General features: G+C 41.3%; 1 protein-coding gene across 3 annotated transcripts in view; it reads right to left on the bottom strand.

Annotated features, from left to right (window-relative positions):
* Window positions 1–10,188: 10,188 nt before the first annotated feature.
* Window positions 10,189–20,839, bottom strand: part of gcnt1 (glucosaminyl (N-acetyl) transferase 1) — a 93,793-nt gene continuing 83,142 nt past the window's right edge. For all 3 annotated transcript variants that reach the window (XM_033017582.1, XM_033017583.1, XM_033017581.1), the window contains 2 exons: window positions 17,746–17,861; window positions 10,189–11,878 (listed from right to left, as the gene is read on the bottom strand). In XM_033017582.1, coding sequence (XP_032873473.1) covers window positions 10,463–11,785 — 1,323 coding nt within the window. In that variant the 5' untranslated portion in view covers window positions 11,786–11,878; window positions 17,746–17,861 and the 3' untranslated portion in view covers window positions 10,189–10,462. The remainder of the gene's footprint in view (window positions 11,879–17,745; window positions 17,862–20,839) is intronic.

Raw genomic sequence — 20,839 nt, 5'->3', positions numbered from 1 at the left:
GCTAGATGCAGAAAACATGTTCCCGATGTTGGTGGAGTCTGGAACTAGGGGCCACAGTTTAAGAATAAGGGGTAGGCCATTTAAAACTGAGTTGTGAATTTGTGGAATTCTCTGCCTCAGAAGGCAGTGGAGACCAATTCACTGGATGCATTCAAAAGAGAGTTAGATAGAGCTCTTAGGGCTAACGGAATCAAGGGATATGGGGAGGTCAGGAACGGGGTACTGATTGTGGAGGATCCATGATCACATTGAATGGCGCTGCCTCAAAGGGCCAAATGGCCTACTCCTGAGCCTATTGTCTATGTATCTATGTAAGTAAAAAAGGAAATTAGAAGGGCAAAAAGGGGCCAGGAGATGGCTCTGGCAGATAGCATTAAGGACAATCCCAAGAGATGTTATAAATGCATAAGTAGGGTAACTAGAGAGAGAGAGAGTGGGGCCCTTCAGGAATCAAGGTGGTCACCTCCGTGTGGAGTCACAGGAGATGGGCAAGGTCCTCAATAAGTATTTCTCCTCTGTATTTACCGAGGGGCAGTCAATGGATGTTTCTTGAGAGCAGTCAGTGTTACGGTCGAAGAGGTGCTGAAGGTACTATCGTGTATGAAGGTAGACACATCTCCAGGGCTTGATCATATGCGTCTGAGGACATTGTGGGAAACCAGAGAGGAAATTGCAGAAGCCCTGGTTGACATTTATGAGTCGTCTTTAAATACAGGAGAGGTGCCGGAAAACTGGAGGGTGACAAATGTTGTGCCTTTATTCAAGAAGGGCTGCAGGGAAAATCCTGGGAACTATAGGCCAGTGAGCTTAACATTTGTTGTTGGAAAGTTACTAGAGAGTAGTCTCAGGGATAGGATATATGGGCATTTAGACAGGCAAGAGCTGATTAGGCTTAGTCAGCATGGCTTTGTATGTGCGAGGTCATCTCACAAATCTGATTGATATTTTTGAAGACGTGACCAAAAAGGTCATTGTAGATGTATATATGAACTTCAGTGAAGCATTCAACAAGTTTCTTCATGGTAGGCTGCTCTGGAAGGTTAGATCGCATCAAGAGATAGCTGAATATATAGAAAATTGGCTTCGTGGAGAAAACAGAGGGTGATTTTGGATGGTTGCTGCTCGGACTGGAGGTCTGTGACTAGTGGTGTGCCTCAGGGTTCGGTGCTGAGCCCGTTACTGTTTGTCACCTATATCAATGATTTGGATGAGAACATACATGATAAGATGGTTGTGAAAAATTGCAGCAGGATCTTGATCAATTGGCCAACTGGTCTGAGGAATGGTTGATGGAATTTAATGCAGAAAAATGTGAGGGGTTGCCTACATAATGAATGGTAAGGCTCTGGGTAGTGTTGTAGAGCAGAGGTACTTAGGAGTGCAGGTGCATAGTTCCCTGGTCACAGGTAGATCGGGTGGTCAAAAGGCTTTTGGCACACTGGAAAGAAATGCAGATGCTGGTTTAATTCGAAGGTAGACACAAAATGCTGGAGGGGGTGGGACCTGTTTCGGGTCAATGCGCTTCTTCAGACTGATGTCAGGGGCGTGGGAGGTCCCACCTCCTCCCCTGACATCAGTCTGAAGAAGGGTCTCGACTCGAAACATTGCCCATTCCTTCTCTCCAGAGATGCTGCTTCACCCACTGAGTTACTCCAGCATTTTGTGTCTACCTTATATCTACAGTTTCAGCATCTCCAAGTGTTGCAGTTCACGAATCTCAACAAGTGTGGCATGCAATTCATGTCTGAGCAACAGCGTGTTTACTATTATTTTTCACTTTTACACCATCTCTTCTGCCTGAGCTCAGCTGTTACTGAAACTTTCATTCATACCATTGTTATTTCCAAAATGACCATCTTCAATGATTCAAGATCACTTCAAACCGGGGTCCTGCTTTTCGCTTTCTAAATGTTTTGCGTATTCAAAAACTCTGCTGCCCATGCCTTCTCATCCATTATTCCTATGAAGTTAGAAACATTGGGCTTGCTGACTCATAAAAAGATACAAGATGCAGACTCAAATCCATGAATGATCTTTGTCCTTGCTAATCTAATTCTCTCATTCTCATTTTTTTTAAAAAACTACCTAAAGGCTCACCCAGTTCATCAAATTTTTAATCACTACCTTAATAATGTCATTTCTGAACTGAAGTCATTCTTTCAAATCATGGATTGATATTGCATGGATACAGGCATCCTGACCTTTGTGTACATGTCAGCTACATGAACCATCCAGATGAATTACTTTAGCCCAGTAGATTTGTACTAACTGCACTTAGCGGCATGGCCTGTGGTTTTCTATTCAAGGTGATTCAAATGCTTCTCCATATATTTCCTAAATGTTTAGAGAGGATTTGCTTCCATTATCCACTCGGGCAGTGCGTTCGAGATTTCAACCACTCTCTGGGTGTAAATAATTCTTCCTTAGATCCACATTTCTTCCTTGGCATGTATGTGTAAATAGACTGTGCTACTGTCATGGCACAATGGAAATAACGTGACGTGTATGGAATTTGCATTCATGGAATTTATGTTTTATAAAGTTTTCCACTGCCAAGTTTCCAATGGTTATACAGATTTGAAACATTTTAATTTTTATACGAAAACAAGCTATAAAAATGTCAAACACACTTTAACGAGACACTCATAGAAACATTTATCTGATAATGCTGCGTGTATGATTTTCTTAACATTCTCATAATTCAATTTACACTGGTTTCAATTTGTTTTAAAAGTAATCAATCTTGTCCTTTCTCAATTAAATTCAGACTTTTGCATCAGCACATGTGCGTTTCCGTAAACACAGCACTCAGTAGGGAAACTGAAGCTCTCCAAACTTCCAGGTTATTTTCCTGTTTTTAATGTAAAATTCCCACTGTTTCATATCCTGTAAGTAGCATACAGTCTATGGCCAAAATAATGAGATGAAGCAAAAATAATTAAATCTGTTTTTACAAAACAAAAATCAGATATGTCTCTGTGTTTTCTTGCCTTGTTTTGTGACATTTTTCAAGCAGGATTTCATCAAATCCTTAGGCTAATTTATACCAGAAAGATGACATTAATTTAAATAACTCTATAGAAACCAAATTCTGATTATGCTTATGATTTTTATCATTTATCACCCGATTAGATGGCCCAAGTTTGTGCAGCACAACGCGAGTAGCAGTGTCCTTTTGGTCACGTGAGAAATGTGTGAATTAAAAGCAGAGTAACCTGCTTTTTTATTTATTTATTTTTTATTTTATTTTTTTATTTTTTATTTTATTAGAAGTTAATACAATACAAAACAATACAGTGGCACCTAATTTTAGGTGCCAACTATGTCATACCGTAATCCATTCTATGTACAACCTCTAGTTTTATGTTATGAGTAGGCAAGACAAGAAAAAGAAAACAATAGAAAGGGGAAAGAGTGGAAAAATAGATGGTAGAGAGTAGAAAAATGTGAAGTGTGGATATAAAAAATAAAAATAAAAAAATAAAATAAAAAAGAAAAGGTGGAAAGTAGAAATAGAAGAAAAGGCCCCTTAAAAGAGAATTTTTCAAATCTATATTCGGAGATGTAGATCTATCCACGTCATGAACTGAAATCAGCAATCCTTATGGTACCGCTGCATCACATGATTCCAAAAAGTCGATGAAAGGAGACCAACTCCTTAAGAATTGGTCATATTTATCTATTAGTCGGAGTCTCATTTCTTCAAGGCGTGCTATGTCCATCATATTCCTAATCCACATTTTAACAGTTGGTATGGTTGTATTTTTCCAAAATTTAAGTATCAATTTCTTTCCAATTATTAACCCATAATTAAAAAAAACATTTTGGTCTTTATTTAAATTGGTATCTTCTCCTATTATTCCAAATATAATCCATTCCATTTTGGGTTCTATTCTTGACTTGAAGAGCTTTGTAAATATATCAAATATATCACTCCAAAATCTATTCAACTTTGTACATCCTACAAATGAATGTGTTAAATTAGCGTTTTGAAACAAACATTTATCGCATCTGGGAGAGACGTTTGGATAAAATTTATTCAACCTCGTTTTTGAATAATATAGTCTATGTAATAATTTGAATTGAATTAAATTATGTCGTATTAATAGAACAGTTATGTGTATTCATCAAATACTTTTCCCATCTATCCTTCGAGATCTTTATCATTAGCTCATGTTCCCAATCTTCCCTTAGTGCTTCTGTTGAGGGTGATTCTCTATCTAATATATTATTATAAAAGTATGAAATTAATTTTTGTGAATCAGCCTTAATATTCATTGCTTCTTCTAAAGGGTCTAAAAATATAGTTTGAAATCTATGTATATATTTCTTCATAAAGTCACATACCTGTATATATTTAAAATATTGATTATCCTTCAATTTAAATTTTAATTTTAATTGTTGAAATGATAACAGTTTACCCAATTCATACATATCCCCTACTTTCCTAATCCCCAGTCTATCCCATTGTTGATATGTGTTGTCGATGAGAGAAGGTTTGAATGCGGGGTTGTTCAATAGTGGGGTTAGTACTGATAAATTATTTAATTTCAAGGATACTTTTATTTGTTTCCAAATTCTTATTATATTGTGAATAATTGGGTTCTTCTTGTATATTATACTATTCAATTTTATCGGTGAGAGCAGGATCGTTCCTATATCGTGCGGATAGCACTCCTCTTTCTCCATTCTTATCCACTCCAACTGCTGAGTGGAACTATCCAGCCAGTACATTATGTTCTTAATATGCACTGCCCAGTAGTAATACATAAAGTTAGGTAATGATAAACCCTATCTTTTTTTATTTTTTTATCGTTTTTTATTTTTTGTTTATATTTTGTGTTGAAGCTTTCCATTGAAATACGTAATAATTAATAGAACTTAAAATCATGAAATAAAAATCTAGTTTGCTCACCTATTTTATCGATGTCTCATTTTCCCTCCAGTTTTTTGACGTTGTCAATGTTATAACGTATTTTTTTGCACTCGTCGCAATTTATAAATAATTCAAAAAAACGCAGCTGTAATGACTGCCCTGAACTATGGGCCTTGTGGTGGGTTATGTGCCGACAGTTTGTAAGGGAGCTTAGAAATAAGAATAAGAGACAATGTCCCAGTTGTCATGTTGTGCGCGCGCTGAGCTCTGACTAACATTATGTTCACTTTTTTCTGCTTGGAATCATTGGTTAGTAAAAATCATTTTGCACTTTTTCATTCTTTTCTCGTAAATGTTGCTTCTTGTTTACTGTAGAAATGTTTGAATTCCGTTAAACTTTCATTGCTTGTTGCTATGTTGTTGCAAAGTGTGTGCATTGGAGCGAAGGGAATCGAAAGATCCAGATTTTCGCCATATCTCGTTGAAAGTATGCTCCTGTCTACACAGATGCTTTTAGTTCCAGGCAAATTTCGAGTAACTTAACATCGAATTTGATGAAAGGTTACTATATTCTTTCTCATTTATGTACATTAAAAAAAAAATGTCCTCTTGTTTTGTTTTCAAATTTTGAAAGTACAGGTGCACAACCTTTTATCCGAAAATCCAAATAACGAAAACCTCCGAATAACGGACATTTTTTCGGTCCTTGAAGAAAGGTCCGAGGGCGGCCCGCAGAGGTGACAGCGGAACCTCCGGTCGGTCCTCGAAGAAAGGGGAACTAAATCCCCATTCATAAAAGAGAAGGTGAGGGTATATTGCGCGGGAGGGTTAATAATTGACAATATGCTGCTGCCTGCCCGCTGAGTTAAAAAGTTCCCACGGTAGACTCACGATACACAGTGTATCGTGAGTCTTGCGTGGGAACGTTTTAACTCAGCGGGCAGGCAGCAGCAGATTGTCGCTCCCTTCAATTTCACCCCACCTACACCCCTCTGCTTCCCGGCCATGTGTGTGACCCCTTCCCTCCCCTCTCCAGCTCCCCGCCCATTGCACCGGCGCGGGGGCTTTGCACTGTCTTCACGTCGGCAATGCCAGCAGGTCATTGGCAGTCACCAAAGACGTCAGGACCAACGGGACACCGACCCCCAGGCCCACTGCAAGCAAGGAGATCCCAGAGACCCACAGCCAGCAGCAGCACAGCCCTGTTCCAACTCCAGAGGAAAACTGCAATCTGGCCGGAGACGTCAGGACCACCAGAAGCCGTTCCCCGATGGGCCGCTAAGGCGACAAGTGGCAGTTCGCCCACAGCCCGAGCTGTGCCCCCTCATCGGGACACCGACCCCCAGGCCCACTGCAAGCATGGAGATCCCAGATTAGCAACTCCAGCCCAGCCCCGCTCCAGGTACGTCTTGTTCTTGGGGGGTGGCGCAGCTCGGGCTGTGGGCGAACTGCCACTTGTCGCCGTAGCGGCCCATCAGGGAGCGGATTCCTCTGTAGTTGGAGGGGGAGGGGGGTATTGTGCTCTTTGATCGCCCCCTACTATCCCAGGGACAGGGAGACAGGACGTTCACCGAGGGTGGCCTGCAGAGGTGACAGCGGAACCTCCGGTCGGTCCTGGAAGAAAGGGGAACTAAATCCCCTTCATAAAAGAGAAGTGGAGGGTATATTGCCTGGGAGGGTATATCGCCTACCTGGAAGAAACCGGACATTTTTTCCAGGATGTCGTCTGCACTCCAAAGCTCACCAAAGCTCACGTTTGGCGCCAAACGCACGTCGCCTCTGCTGCACACGGATATAAGAGTGTGAAAATGTCGCCTAAGGGCATGTCGCCTAAGGGCATGTAGCCCCGCTAGGGTGAAATGAGTGCGAGAGGTGATTCAATGCTGCGGTCACATTTACAAATTCAGGAATTCATTCAACACACTGCATTTCATACAGACATTTATTCTGCAAGAAAAAACGACATTGAAGACTCAAACTCGCGACCGAGGAACTGCCGGGATCAAGGCGCAAACTCGCGACCTTGCGGATATGTGCCGAGCACTCTACCACTGAGCCAGCCATTAAAATCTACGCAAAAAAATTTCTATTCCGAAGGCCGACAAATTCCGAATTACGAAAAGTGTCTGGTCCCAAGGCTTTCGGATAAAAGGTTGTGCACCTGTATTAAATTTTTGTGAAATGTTGCTCGATTTTGATCACAAATTAACTCAAAAGGATCACAGGTAGGCCAATTTTTAATGCTGTGGTATTTTATTATAATTTGATCAATTTCAAATTTGGCCATTCATGTCACACGTTGGTACCTTTATTTACAGAAACACCCACATAAAATCTTTGCAGCAATCAAAAATGTTATTAACAGCAGTTTAACAGCAGTTATGAAGGAGTCAGGAGCCATTTTCCCCAAATCATGAATATTCAGCATTTATTTACCCCTTTGGACGTATTTATAGATATTATTTAGTCAGTATCTCGGATTGAAACACACATGAAATTTAAAAAAATTGGTTGCATACAATAAATTATCTCATCCTTTATACAGTAATCTGACAAAGTTATTGTAAAATATTTCAGATAATTTATCCAGATAAAATTTACAAAGTCAAATACATTTCAAGAACATTTACATTAAAATAATAATCAGACAAAGACAGATTTTATTTTTCTTGTAGAGTTCAATGATGTAAAATTATTATTAATGACTGCCTGAATAACAAGCCATGTTGATATGTAATTTAGAGATCATTTAATTTCCTGTAGCAATGTTTTACAATGATGATCTTTGTAATACATTCAAATAAATTGTTCGATAAAATTATCACAAATTAACAATACATGTATCGAATCTCAAAACTTCAGACATAAAGGCACTGAGCTGATTTTCATCTTGTTGAGAACTGAGTGGTATACATGGAAAAAATCAATACTTTAACTCATAGGTTTGGTCATAGTAGGTAGTAGTAGGTCGACATGTTAGTCGTAGGTAATCGAGGGTAGTCAAAAGTAATCGAAGGTAGTGGAAGGTAGTCGTAGATAGTCTTCATCATAGTCGAAGGGAGGTCGAAGGAGATTGTCTTCACTCTCCACTATTCGGTGTCCAATTTTCCCGAAGTAGTCGTAGCTACTTGTAGATAGTCGTAGCTGGTCTTCAACATAGTCAAAGGAGGTCGAAGAAGGTCTACATAGTCGAAGGAGGTCTTCAACATGACATTTTTTCAAACTCTGCTATACTCTTCTAAACTCGTCAATTAGGTCGCCGCAGTGGGACAGCCCCTTAAATCATCTTAAGCCCAGATATGATTTAGTACAATTTTCACCGTGAACTGCTTACTTTGTAGGAGTCCAATACATTGCAAATTTTATATTTGGGTTGAACCAGACTAAACTTTATAAGTGTCATGAATAGTGGATGTAATTGAAAACATTTCAGTTCATATATTATTGATCCAAAACATACTTGTCACTTTCCAGAGGATGAGACGGAACTGCTGATGATCTCCTCATCCCTGGCTGGTGCCACCCTGACTTATCTCCCAGTATATTATAGTCAGGAATGTACTAAAGGTCAGATGCTGATGGATCTGACCTTTGCCGCTGTTGCTGAACTCTGCAATGTGATTGAGAGTGGACCACAGATATGGGAAATTGAGGAACGAGACGTACCCTATATTTGGTTGCTTAGCTTCCCACTGACCACAACTTCCATATGTTTAAATCAGGTAACTGATCATGATGAAAAAGAAGCAAATGGTTACTGTACCTTAAACAAAAACAAACACTTGAAGAACACAGCAAGCCAATTACCATTGCGGATGGAAAAGTTGTAAGTCAACGTTTGAGGTTGAGACCTTGCATCAGGACTGATATCTGGATTCTTTCAGATTCATCTGCACTGTTTCATCCTGGTTCCTTTTTTAATTTTAATTAATATTCATCTTTAAATAATTTCACTTATCATTTTTAATTATCTTCCTTTTCAAACATTGAAATAATTAACATTTATCTATTTTAAATGTCTCTGATCATGAGATATTTTGCAGCATTGAAAAGGAAGATACACAAAGTGCTAGAATAACTCAATGGGTCAGGCAGAATCTCTGGAGAAAAAGGACGGGTGACGTTTCGGGTTGGAACCCTTCTTCAGTCTGAAATGTCACCCATCCTTTTCCTCCAGAGATGCTGCTTGAACCGCTGAGTCACTTCTGCACTTTGTGTCTATCTTCGGTATAAACCAGCACCTGCAGTTCCTTTCTACACAGCATTGAAAAGGATTTTGGCAGCACAAACTGTCACAGGTCATCAAGGCAATCTAGGGTAGCCCCTACATCTGTCATACAGTACAGAAACAGCCCCTTGAGCGCACCTTGTCATGGCCATCCTATCATTACTAAATCCATTTACCAATCATGGTCTATGATTTAAAGTGCCTTGGTTTAGTCACTCCGGTGGGTCTCCTATGTCAGTGAGCTCCGACGCTCAACAAGATACATGGGGCTACAAAGACTGATGTGGCCGTGGAGGTCATCGCATGTGAGTTGCGAGTTGACTCAATGTAAATTTACAGTATATTCATCCCCTGCTTTGTAAACAAAAGTATGTTATTTTAAAATAAGCTGCAGCAAGAATCTGTGATTAGCATTAATGAATAAATGAATAACACAACCTGATGTCATAACTTGATGTCAGTTTGAGAAGGAAGTGAGAGAGATGTCGTTTTTAAAAATCCTACCTTGTAATCTATGATTTAGCTGCGAGTCCAGTGTAGTTATAAAATATTTCCCAGTACCAGCCTGGAAAATTTGATGTAATTAGGAATGAAGTAAGTGTGTACATTTTAGGGAATCCTGGAGATAAATTAAAACTCAAAGTCAGGTGGGCTGAGTATGATTTAAAAAGATTCAACCCAACCTTCCCTCTTCCAAACATAATGAAGGTGGGACAGTTGATCATCTAATCCCAGAAGATGGATTGACTGATTCAAGCTTGTTGCCTTGAATTTAACATCAAACAAGTCCATCCTTTACTGGGTTGCCAATCCATTTCTGTGTTCTGGGCCACAGGCCACCTGGCTGATGAAAGAAGATATGGATAACCAAAAACTACCTATGGGTCATGAGGAGCAGAAGGAGAACGTACCTTTGCCTTCCTCAAGAGGAACCATGTCCCTTCCTCCCATGCTTAACAGAATAGTAACTTGCTTACTTTATCTTGACAAATCCAACATCAAAAGGTACCTATACCCACCCATATGGACCATACAAGACCACCACCTTATTAATATTAATAGGTATTAACATCAACATTTAAAAAAATATCTCTAATCATCATTGATATTTAACAGTATTTTTAAAAAACTCTTTGGTCGTACAAGTTGTCAAAAGTCTATTAGGGCAATTACAAGGCGTGAAGACTCAGGAGTCAGGACCACCGTCAAGGCCCAACCCGATAACTTGCCCAACCTTCCATGTCAAGACAGGGACTTTTTGATTCAAAATTAATACGACCCGTTTGATGTTCTTCGCTAAATTAAGGGTGCAAAACATGATGGTGTCCTCTCATTCTCTCAAATCTTTAGGAAGATATCTATGCAAAGTTTAAAATATCAGAAATTGCTTTATGCCTGAGATGCCACTCTAAGCATTGAATTGCAACATTATCAACCATTGAGTCAAACTTATTGGCAAACAGGTGATGCTGCTGTAGCATCCACTTCAGATCTCCTGCTCCGTACACACACACTGAACGGATGTGTTCACCAGTGCAGGGTGGATAAGGTGCTCCTTTGGAAATATCACCTTCTAGGTAGCTCCATTTTACCAGTCTTGCGATAGCATTCATGTCAGAGATGTCAAATTTCTTACTGACAGGGGTTGATCCAGGGACATCAGGCATTCTTTGAAGGGTTGCCCACATGTGCTCATCGGGACTGTAAGTGTCCTTTTCCCATTCAATAAACTTCTGTACTTTAGAGCTTCTCCATAAATATTCTACAAAATCTCTATTAACAACAAAATAGGCACTTCCTGAAAACATTGGTGTGTCAATTGGAGGAGGTTTTTTATCAATCGCTGCATTTTTTATCGCTCCGTTCACTACAGTATGTTTCACTTTCCACCTCATTGCTTTATGGGGTGCGGTCATTTCTGTTTCCAGACTGTTTGATCCTTTTAAGGTTTTGAGCATTTCCACCATTTCTAGATTGGTTTTTATGGGGAAATCCATGCCACAGAGATTAATGAGGTATTTCCATTTTGAATTATTTTGTTGGAGATCCTTCATACAATTTAAATCGGCCTGAACCCTGCTCCAGGATGCATAGATTACAGACTCAAGATGGCTAGCAAGAAATACATTATCAAAGCATGCAGCAATGCTCTTAACTGCTTCTTGAAAGATCTTGGATGATTTTTGGTCCACATGAATACAGTAAAAATTCTGAGGTGTGTATATGGACCTTAAAAGTCTTTCAAACATCTCAATTCTATGATGGATTATAATTGAATATGCAATTGGAAAATCTTCCTCTTGTTTACTCAGTGGAAATGTGATATATTTTTGTAACTTAATGTAGTTATCACAGTTTTTGGTCAAGTTTATGTAATCTTTCTCACTCAGCACATAACGATGTTTATATGCTTTTGACATTGTCTGAAGTTTAGCGTAATTTATTGCCACTTCATTTCCATTGATAATGTTCGTACAGTTTACGTAGTATCTGGGATCCTCTTCAGTGAGTTCCAAGTTTACATAATCTTTCTCGTGGCTTATGAGAAAGAATAACGCACCCAAAGAGATGACTCCTGTCAAAATCCACTTAGACTGCCTGCACCTGAGATAACGGTACTGGAGATGAAAGAGCTTTGTGCACAACATATTTGATCCAGTTAAAATATTGAATGTACTCATCTACAGTTTCCTTTCCACAGCCAAATTGGGGTTTCACGGCGGAGCACCCTCTTTAATCTCAGAAAAGATGATTCTCCTGCAATCGTGGGATAACTGCAACAAAATAAGTTACACAAATTACATTGCCTGTTCATTAAATAAACATTAGAAATACTCAAAATGAATGGTATGAAAATAGCACTTCAATTTTACATTTAAAATCAATAAAACACTGAGAGAATTATAAACAGCACAACCTGATGATTAGCAATAGTGCTTCAATCTTGTCCTTATAATGATAGACATTAAATAATGAAAGTGAAATACTAAATACGTGATTGTTGTATACATTTACACCAAACCATTAGTGAAGTACAGTTGTAAACTTGAAAATACATAGCTCTATTATAATCAGTGGAGGACTGGGTTTAAAAATATTGGTTGCCAGGAGACAAAGGGGGCCCACTTCATCAGGGGCCCACTTGATATAGGGGGCCCACTTCATCAGGGACCTACTTGCCATCGGGCAAGCTGACACCCTGGCCAGTCCGCCACTGATTATAATACATCTAACTGAAAATAGAAAATTAGGTTTAATTATAATTGTTTTCTGTTTCAAACATAAAAGCAAAAGTAAATGAGTCAGAATTAGACCACTGGAACAACTCTGTATGTAGCGGATTAGAAAATGGTGACTAATCTTATTTAACTAATGTGAAACAATAACAGAAGCTGTTTACACACCTCACCAGTATCCCAAACTGTAATAATGCTAGAATAAGCCCACAACCTTAATTCCTTTTCCTTTCAATAATATGCTGTGCCATGTGGCATGATTGCACAGCAGTAGAGTTGCTGCCCTACTGAGCCAGAGATCCGGGTTTGATCCTGACTAAAGATGCTGTCTGTACAGGGTTTGTATGTTCTCCCCGTGACCTGCGTGGGTTTCCTCAGGGAGCTCTGGTTTCCTCCCACACTCAAAGGCATCCAGGTTTGTAGGTAAATTGGCTTGGTAAAATTGTAAAATTGTCCCTCGTGTATATGGGATAGTGTTAGTGTCGTTGGTCGGTGCGGACATGGTGGGCCAAAGGGCCTGTTTATGCGCTGTATCTCTAAACTAAACTAAATATATCTGTCTAATCCCTAAATTCAGACAATGTCTCTGGTTCAATAGGATTTTGATCTTCATGATGTTCTAGGTAAAAATAGCTTCTTCTGGTCCCTGTTCTGGCACTTATATTTAATCACATCTCCATGCCCCATCACTCTACATTTCTCAGTTAATAGAAGTCGTTTGATTCTAATGATCCTTTATCAACTCTCATAATATTTAAAAGCACATATCACCTTTTTTTTGCAACAAAGCTAGGGATAAATGTTTAAATATTTCTCCATGTTTGTGCTCTGTGGTACAACTTCTGTTACCCAAACATTGTTCTTAGTCCCAGTATCATACAGCAATGGAAACATCCATTAGCCCAACTCATCCATACCAATCATGTTTTAAAGACGAGTGAGACCGATTTGCCTGCGTTCATCCTGTATCACTTTAAACCTTTCTTTTCCATATACTTGTCAAAATGCCCTAAACATCGTCATTTTACCTGCCTCCACAGCTTCCTCCGGCAACTCATTCCATACACACAGCATCCTCGGTGTGAAAGACATTTCTCCCCAGGTTGCTTTTACATCTTTCCACTCTCACCATAGACCAATACCCTCTGTTACTGGACTCCTCTACTCTGGGAAAAATACTGACCATTCACTTTTTCTATGCCAGTCAAGATTTTGTATACTTATACAAGGTCATCCATCAGCCTCCCACATTCCAGTGATAAGTCCCAGACTAGCCAGTCTCTCCTTAAGGTCAGGTTCACTTGGCTTGTGCTGCCAGTTCTATTTAAATATAAGTACATTAACCACCCTTCAGTCTCCTGGTAACCCTCTCATTGCTTAACATAATGCAAATATCCCTGCCAAGGCCAAAGTAATCTTGCCTAACTTCCCATAATGCCATTGGATGTGCTTTGCCAGGCCCTAGGTATTTAGTTATCCACCTTAATATTCTTTAAGACTGGCAGCACTCCTTTCTTGGAAATTCAATATAGTCCATATTCATTTCCTGGAATTTCTTTGCTTTCATGACTCAGTAAATCCAGATGAGAAGTATTCGTTTAACGTCTGGCCCATTTCCTGTGTACCACAGATAAACAATCATGTTGATCATTAGGGGAACTATTCTCTTCCATGTGATCCTTTGTTTTTAATATACCTGTAAAATCCCTCAGGGTTTTTCTTTGTCTTGTCCGCAAGAGCTATTTCATGTCTTTTTTCCCCTCCTGATTTCCTTCCTAATGGTGCTCCCACGTTTCTTATATTCATCATGGGATATGCCTGATCCCATCTGCCTGTGTATGACATGTTCCTCCTATTTGTTGACTAGAACCTCAATATCCCTTGTCAACCATAGCCCTACTCTTTCCAGCCTTGCCCTGTACTCTAAGAGGGAAATGCCTTTCCAGAGCTGTGTCTTAGAACTCCGCCAATCATACTTCGCACAAGCCGTTATCTCACCCACAAAGAGCATCTCTCAGTGAACATCTGTAAGTTACTGTCTTACACTTTCAGAATTTGCCTTGCCCTAATTTAGGACTTTAAAACGTGACTAATCCTACCTTTTCCATTATTGAAAAAGGTCTTCTTCTTTTTGCGTATGGCGTGCACAGCCTAAAGTTGTAGGACAACTTATTCTATTTGATCATATTTGATTGTGCATGCAGGGTTGATTGCATTTGTCGAAACAAGGCAGCGCATGAAGGTTGCAATCTTCCACCCCATTTAAAAAGGTGAATTTATTATGGGGAACAAGGAAATGGCAGATGAGTTGAACAGGTACTTTGGATCCATCTTCACTAAGGAGGACACAAACAATTTTCCTGATGTACTAGTGGCCAGAGGATCTGGGGTGACAGAGGAGCTGAAGGAAATCCACATTAGACAGGAAATGTGTTGGGTAGACTGATGGGACTGAAGGCTGATAAATCGCCAGGGCCTGATGGTCTGCATCCCAGGGGGGTCGGGTACTTTTCGGCGCTGCCGTTCCGGCGCCGCTGTTTCGGCGCCTCCGTTTTGGCGCCGCCCATAGTTCATCTTAATTCATCTAAATTTTGGAAAGCTGTTATATACTTATCACCTAGTTCATCCAATATTAAGATAAATTAACTAATTACTGTTGTCTAAACAACCAATTAAGAAGAACTAGGTGATAAGTATATAACAGCTTGAAAAGATCGGCGCCTCCAAAACGAAACGGCGGCGCTGAAACAGCGGTGCCGAAACGGCGGCGCCAAATGGTACCATTCCGTCCCAGGGTACTTAAGGAAGTGGCCCTAAAAATCGTGGACGCATTGGTGATAATTTTCCAATGTTCTATAGATTCAGGATCAACTCCTGTGGATTGGAGGGTAGCTAATGTTATCCCACTTTTTAAGAAAGGTGGGAGAGAGAAAACAGGGAATTATAGACCAGTTAGCCTGACTAGTGGGGTACCGCAAGGCTCGGTGCTGGGACCGCAGCTATTTACAATATACATCAATGATTTAGATGAAGGGATTCAAAGTAACATGAGCAAATTTGCAATGACAAAAAGCTGGATGGCAGTGTGAACTGTGAGGAGCATGCTATGGGAATGCAGGGCGACTTGGACAGGTTGGGTGAGTGGGCAGGTGCATGGAAGATGCAGTTTAATGTGGATAAATGTGAGGTTATCCACCTTGGTGGCAAAAACAGGAAGGCAGATTATTATCTAAATGGTGTCAAGTTGGGGGAAGTACAACGGAATCTGGGGGTCCTTGTTCATCAATCAATGAAAGTAAGCATGCAGGTACAGCAGGCAGTGAAGAAAGCGAATGACATGTTAAGTTCATAAAAGCAAAACCTGTTCCAGCACATCACAGCTAAAATTTAAGCCGCACATTTGTGTTCAATTCAGCGACTACTGCAGAATTTCATCCTACAATAAGACTTATCATCTTCCAGAACCATGATCCAGTCTATGCCTCAAGGTTATATGACTTGCTCGTCAGGCTTCTTGCTATATAAAAAATGCAGTTTGGTCTATCAGACCTTTCTCATTCCCTAACTTGCCCCTGCCTGCCCCTTACTCACACTGACATTTATATCAGGCAATATCTGCCCACCTGCCACTACCCCTGCCAAACCATCGAATAGAGTCATCAAGACATGTCCCCTTTGGTTCCTAGGCATTGCAGTGTTCAAAGATTTAAACCCTCCCAAATGGCATGAGCAAATCTCCCTGCCAGGATATTGGTGCCCCAGTAGTTTAGATACAAACCATCCCTTTCGTAAAGGTCCACCTCATCTGGAAGGGAGCCCAATGATCCATTTACCCGAATCCCTCCTCCCTGCACCAGCTCCTGCGTCATGCATTTATTTATTCATGTGTCGGAAGGAACTGCAGATGCTGGTTTAAACCGAAGATAGACACAAAAAGCTGGAGTAACTCAGTGGGACAGGCAGCACCTCTGGAGAGAAAGAATGGGTAACGTTTTGGGTCGAGACCCTTCTTCATACTCTTTATCTATACTATATATCTGTTCCTTGCCTAGCTAGCTTAAATATTTGAATTAACCAACACTCGTTTACATTATTTATTTGCATATTTGTATCTTTAACCAAATCATAACAATAGAATGCATTTTACAACAGCAACATTAATCAAAATTTGAATCTGAGTTATGGAGAGAACTATCAGGGCCAGGGGCGGAAAACCCGGGGGGGGGGGGGGGGGGGGGGCAGAGGGCACACGTCCCCTCCATGTTTTGAGAGGTGGGGGACATCCCCCCCCATTATTTGTAATCCGGATTTTAAAACCCGGTGAAATCTCCGCTTTCCGCGAGATAGTGGGGGTGGGACTGATGATCGAGGGCGCCGATTGGACGAGAGAGACGTCGGTCAGTAGGCAATGGGGGCGGGACATGATTCAGCGCAATGATTGGAGGAGGGAGGAGTGGGGGGGGGGTGGGACTGAGGATAGAGCGCAGTGATTGGAGGAGGGAGACGTGGCACAGACCTGCCCTTCATCCGCAGCCAGGATCGATCCCGGCCGGGTCTCCGGTGCTGTCCTATTTCCTCCCGACTGCCCCTCCCCCCCCCCCTCCCCCCCCCCCCCCCCCCCCCACGGGTGGCCAGAGAGGTCGGCAGCAAAGATCCTCCGCTATAGCATCTTTGGTCGGGAATCAGATGGGCCAGCGCAGAGAAACAGCGCTAAACCCAGCGAACTCTGCCTGTCCCGCCAGGTGAGCTTATAACCCTTCCTGGACTTGCGGGAAATATGGACAGCGAGGAGAAGCAGCGCTGGTGTCCAGTCAGTCCAGTCAGGGCTGTAGTTAACCCGGTGAGACAGGCAGAGTTGAGCTGCATTTAGCGCTGGATTGAGCCTCCGAAGCCTCGAGCGCGTGTGTGTGTGTGCGCGCATGCATCGCCGGCAAAAAATTGTGTCCCCCGGTCCCCTCCATGTCTTGATCAGGGCTAAATGAATAAAAAATGTATTCCAGAGATAGGTGTTAGAAAGTTCCACAATTTAGCCAGAAGTGGAAAAACTAGAACGTTTAGGACGGCAACGTTAGAGCTTAGATACACAGCAGCTGACAATGTGGCTGAGAGGTTGACATCAAAAATTGCAGATGCTGGAACAAAAATGGAAAATACTGGAAATACTGGACTGAAAATACTGGACTAAATCTATCAGCGTCTTTACCATCCATCCCTCTTTCCAGCCCAAATTTGAGATGCTTACTAAAGTCCGCTCCTGTTAAAAAAATATTGGTCACTTCTCCTGACATCTCCTCATAGCTCAGTTTCAAATTCTGTATAATATTGCCGTTGCAAAGGTTTCGGACGGCTTTGCTCAGCAGGTTGGGGGTTATTTGTGGAGGACAAAATGAACAATTAGAACTTACATTACTGGGAGCGAGGTTGACTGTGCTTCTCTGTCGACAGATGCTTCTGACTTCTGAATGTTTTCTGATCTTGACGAGTTGCAAGGCTGACGCAATTTACATACATCTTTTGGTAGCTGCAAATGCAAAACAGCAACAATAATTTTGCATTTAGGTTACTGATGCAGCTAATTACATCAGAAGCATTTGAATGTATTACTGTGATGCCTCTTCCATCTACAGAGATTTGACAGCTTGTCCCTGATCAAAGACAGCTATGGTCCCTGATCAAAGTCACACAATGGAAAGATTAATTTTCCATTTGCGCATAATCTCATCTCCCATACGTGCAAGTCTCGAGGCAACAGACGGAACCAGAGAGCTGATGGAAGTGCCACGAATACACATAGGGAATCTGACCACAGATTTATGGACAGTGTAACCAAGAACAGAACAGTACAGCCCGGGGACAAGCTAATCGGCCTATAATATCTGCACCGAATAGGATGCCAAGACCAACTTTTATCTACCTGCATATAATCCATATCCTCCCATTCCCAGCATATTCATGTGTCTCTTCAAAAGTCTCTTAAATGCCACTATTCTATCTCTTAGTATAACTATTGCGATGTTTGCCCTTCTTTTATTGAGGTTTAGTCCTGACTGTGGTATAAAATTCATGCTAGTTTAGGTTATTTAGCGATACAGCGTGGAAGCAGCCACTTTGGCAAACCGACTCTGCGCCGACCAGCGATCACTCCATACACTAATACTATCTTACACACTAGGGACAATTTACAATATTTACTAAAACCAATTAACCTACAAACCTTTATGTCTTTGGAATGTCAGAGGAAACTGTAACACCCGGGGAAAATCCACTCGGTCACCGGGAGAATGTACAAACTCCGTACACACAGCACCCTGGTCTCTGGTTCTGTAAGGCAGCAACTCTACTGCTGTGCCACCATGACGCACAAAGTTTACACAATTGGTTACTACTATGGACATATCTTGCAAGAAGTTTGCACAGGATGTAGCACCAGACCAACTTACGGGTTCAGCCAATCTGTTCCCATCAGTGTAGTTGGGTGTTGTCTAAGCATAGAACAACTATGTATTTTTCCTCACAGAGCCATCCACGAATGACACAGATCTTTTTATTAACAAGCATATCACAAAGCAGTTCTAGTGACTGGTCTCTGACAAAATATTGTCTGTTTCTCAACTCATGCATGCAGCCTGTCCTGTTGAGCATATCACCAACTTTCTGCCGCAGTTTTAGATTTCCAGTGGATGCAGATTTTTTTTTCCTTCGGTCTGAAGGATGGTTCTGACCCGAAACATCACCTATTCCTTTTCTCCAGAGTTGCTGCCTGACCCACTGAGTTACTCCAGCATTTTAGACAATAGACAATAGGTGCAGAAGTAGGCCATTCGGCCTTCGAGCCAGCACCACCATTCAATGTGATCATGGCTGATCATCCCCAATCAGTATCCCGTTCCTGCCTTCTCCCCATATCCCCTGACTCCGCTGTCTTTAAGAGCCCCATCTAGCTCTCTCTTGAAAGTATCCAGAGAACCAGCCTCCACCGCCCTCTGAGGCAGAGAATTCCACAGACTCACAATTCTCTGTGTGAAAAAGTGTTTCCTCGTCGTTCTAAATGGCTTACCCCTTATTTTTAAACTGTAGCGCCTGGTTCTGAACTCCCCCCACCATCGGGAACATGTTTCCTGCCTCTAGCGTGTCCAAACCTGAATAATCTTATATGTTTCAATAAAATCCCCTCTCATCCTAAATTCCAGAGTATACAAGCCCAGCCGCTCCATTCTCTCAGCATATGACAGGCCCGCCATTCCGGGAATTAACCTTGTAAACCTACGCTGTACTCCCTCAATAGCAAGAATGTCCTTCCTCAAATTAGGGGAGCAAAACTGCACACAATACTCCAGGTGTGGTCTCACTAGGGCCCTGTACAACTGCAGAAGGACCTCTTTGCTCCTATACTCGTGTTATGAATGAGGAGTATGTCTCCTTTTATGTCTATCTTCAGTATAAACCAGCATCTGCAATTTCTTCCTACACACTCTAGGTCACTGGGAAAACCATAGGTGTTCCGTATGTGTAGGAAGGAACTGCATATGCTGGTTTAAAGCGAAGATAGACATAAGAGGCTGGAGTAGACAGCATCAGCGGGTCAGACAGCATCTCTGGAGAAAATAAATAGGTGATGTTTTGGGTTGAGACCCTTCTTCAGACCAAAAGAAACGTCACCTAATCCGTTTCTCCAGAGATGCTGTCTGACCCACGGAGTTACTCCAGTTTTTTGTGTCTACGTAAGGTGTTCCATCGTCTGCCTCCTTTTGCACCTGTAGGTACCATAATGAAACACCATTTCACCATGTTGGTTCAACCAGAGAGGGCTTAGGACCTGCCGGATGGGCTATTGCTCCTCCACCCCTACAGGGTGCCTTAAAGGCCAAACTACTCCCTATGCCAAGGTCTGCAAGTCATGCTCGTCACAACTGCTTGTAGATAGTTATGGCAATAGTTTTTTACTGCTCATATGATCATAATTCTTGTGTGCTTCCTTATTTTTCATGACTGTGTTGATATAGACAATGTTTCTCCTTTTTGTTTACTGTTTCCTTTCTTCTTGGCTGCCCACTGCTCTCGGGTGTCTGGTGCTGCTGTTCCAGTGAGGTAATACAACTTGTAAGAAAAAGGAACTGCAGATGCTGGTTTATACCAAAGACACAAAATGTTGGAGTAACTCAGGGGGTCAAGCAACATCTTTGTCAGTCTGAAGAAGGGTCCCGACCTGAAACTTCACCTTTCCATTTTCGCCAGAGATGCTGCCTGACCCGCTGAGTTACTGTGGTATTTTGTGTCTCCCTTGGGTCATACAAGGTTGGGTGTGCATTGGTTTTAAGGCACCTGATAACGAATCTCCCTATTCAATCACACAGAGTCTGATCCAAACTGGCATTTAAGGAGGCAGATTGTGTTGGCACTGCATATGCAGCATTATAAATAGTTTAGAAATATTTCCTTATCATGTTTAGATATGATATTTATTAATCCTTTTACGTCCAGTATCACAAATTTCCTTTA

The sequence above is a fragment of the Amblyraja radiata genome, chromosome 3 (genome assembly GCF_010909765.2).
Source record: "Amblyraja radiata isolate CabotCenter1 chromosome 3, sAmbRad1.1.pri, whole genome shotgun sequence".
Taxonomy (NCBI): domain Eukaryota; kingdom Metazoa; phylum Chordata; class Chondrichthyes; order Rajiformes; family Rajidae; genus Amblyraja; species Amblyraja radiata.
This window is presented reverse-complemented; position numbering and strand designations above follow the sequence as displayed.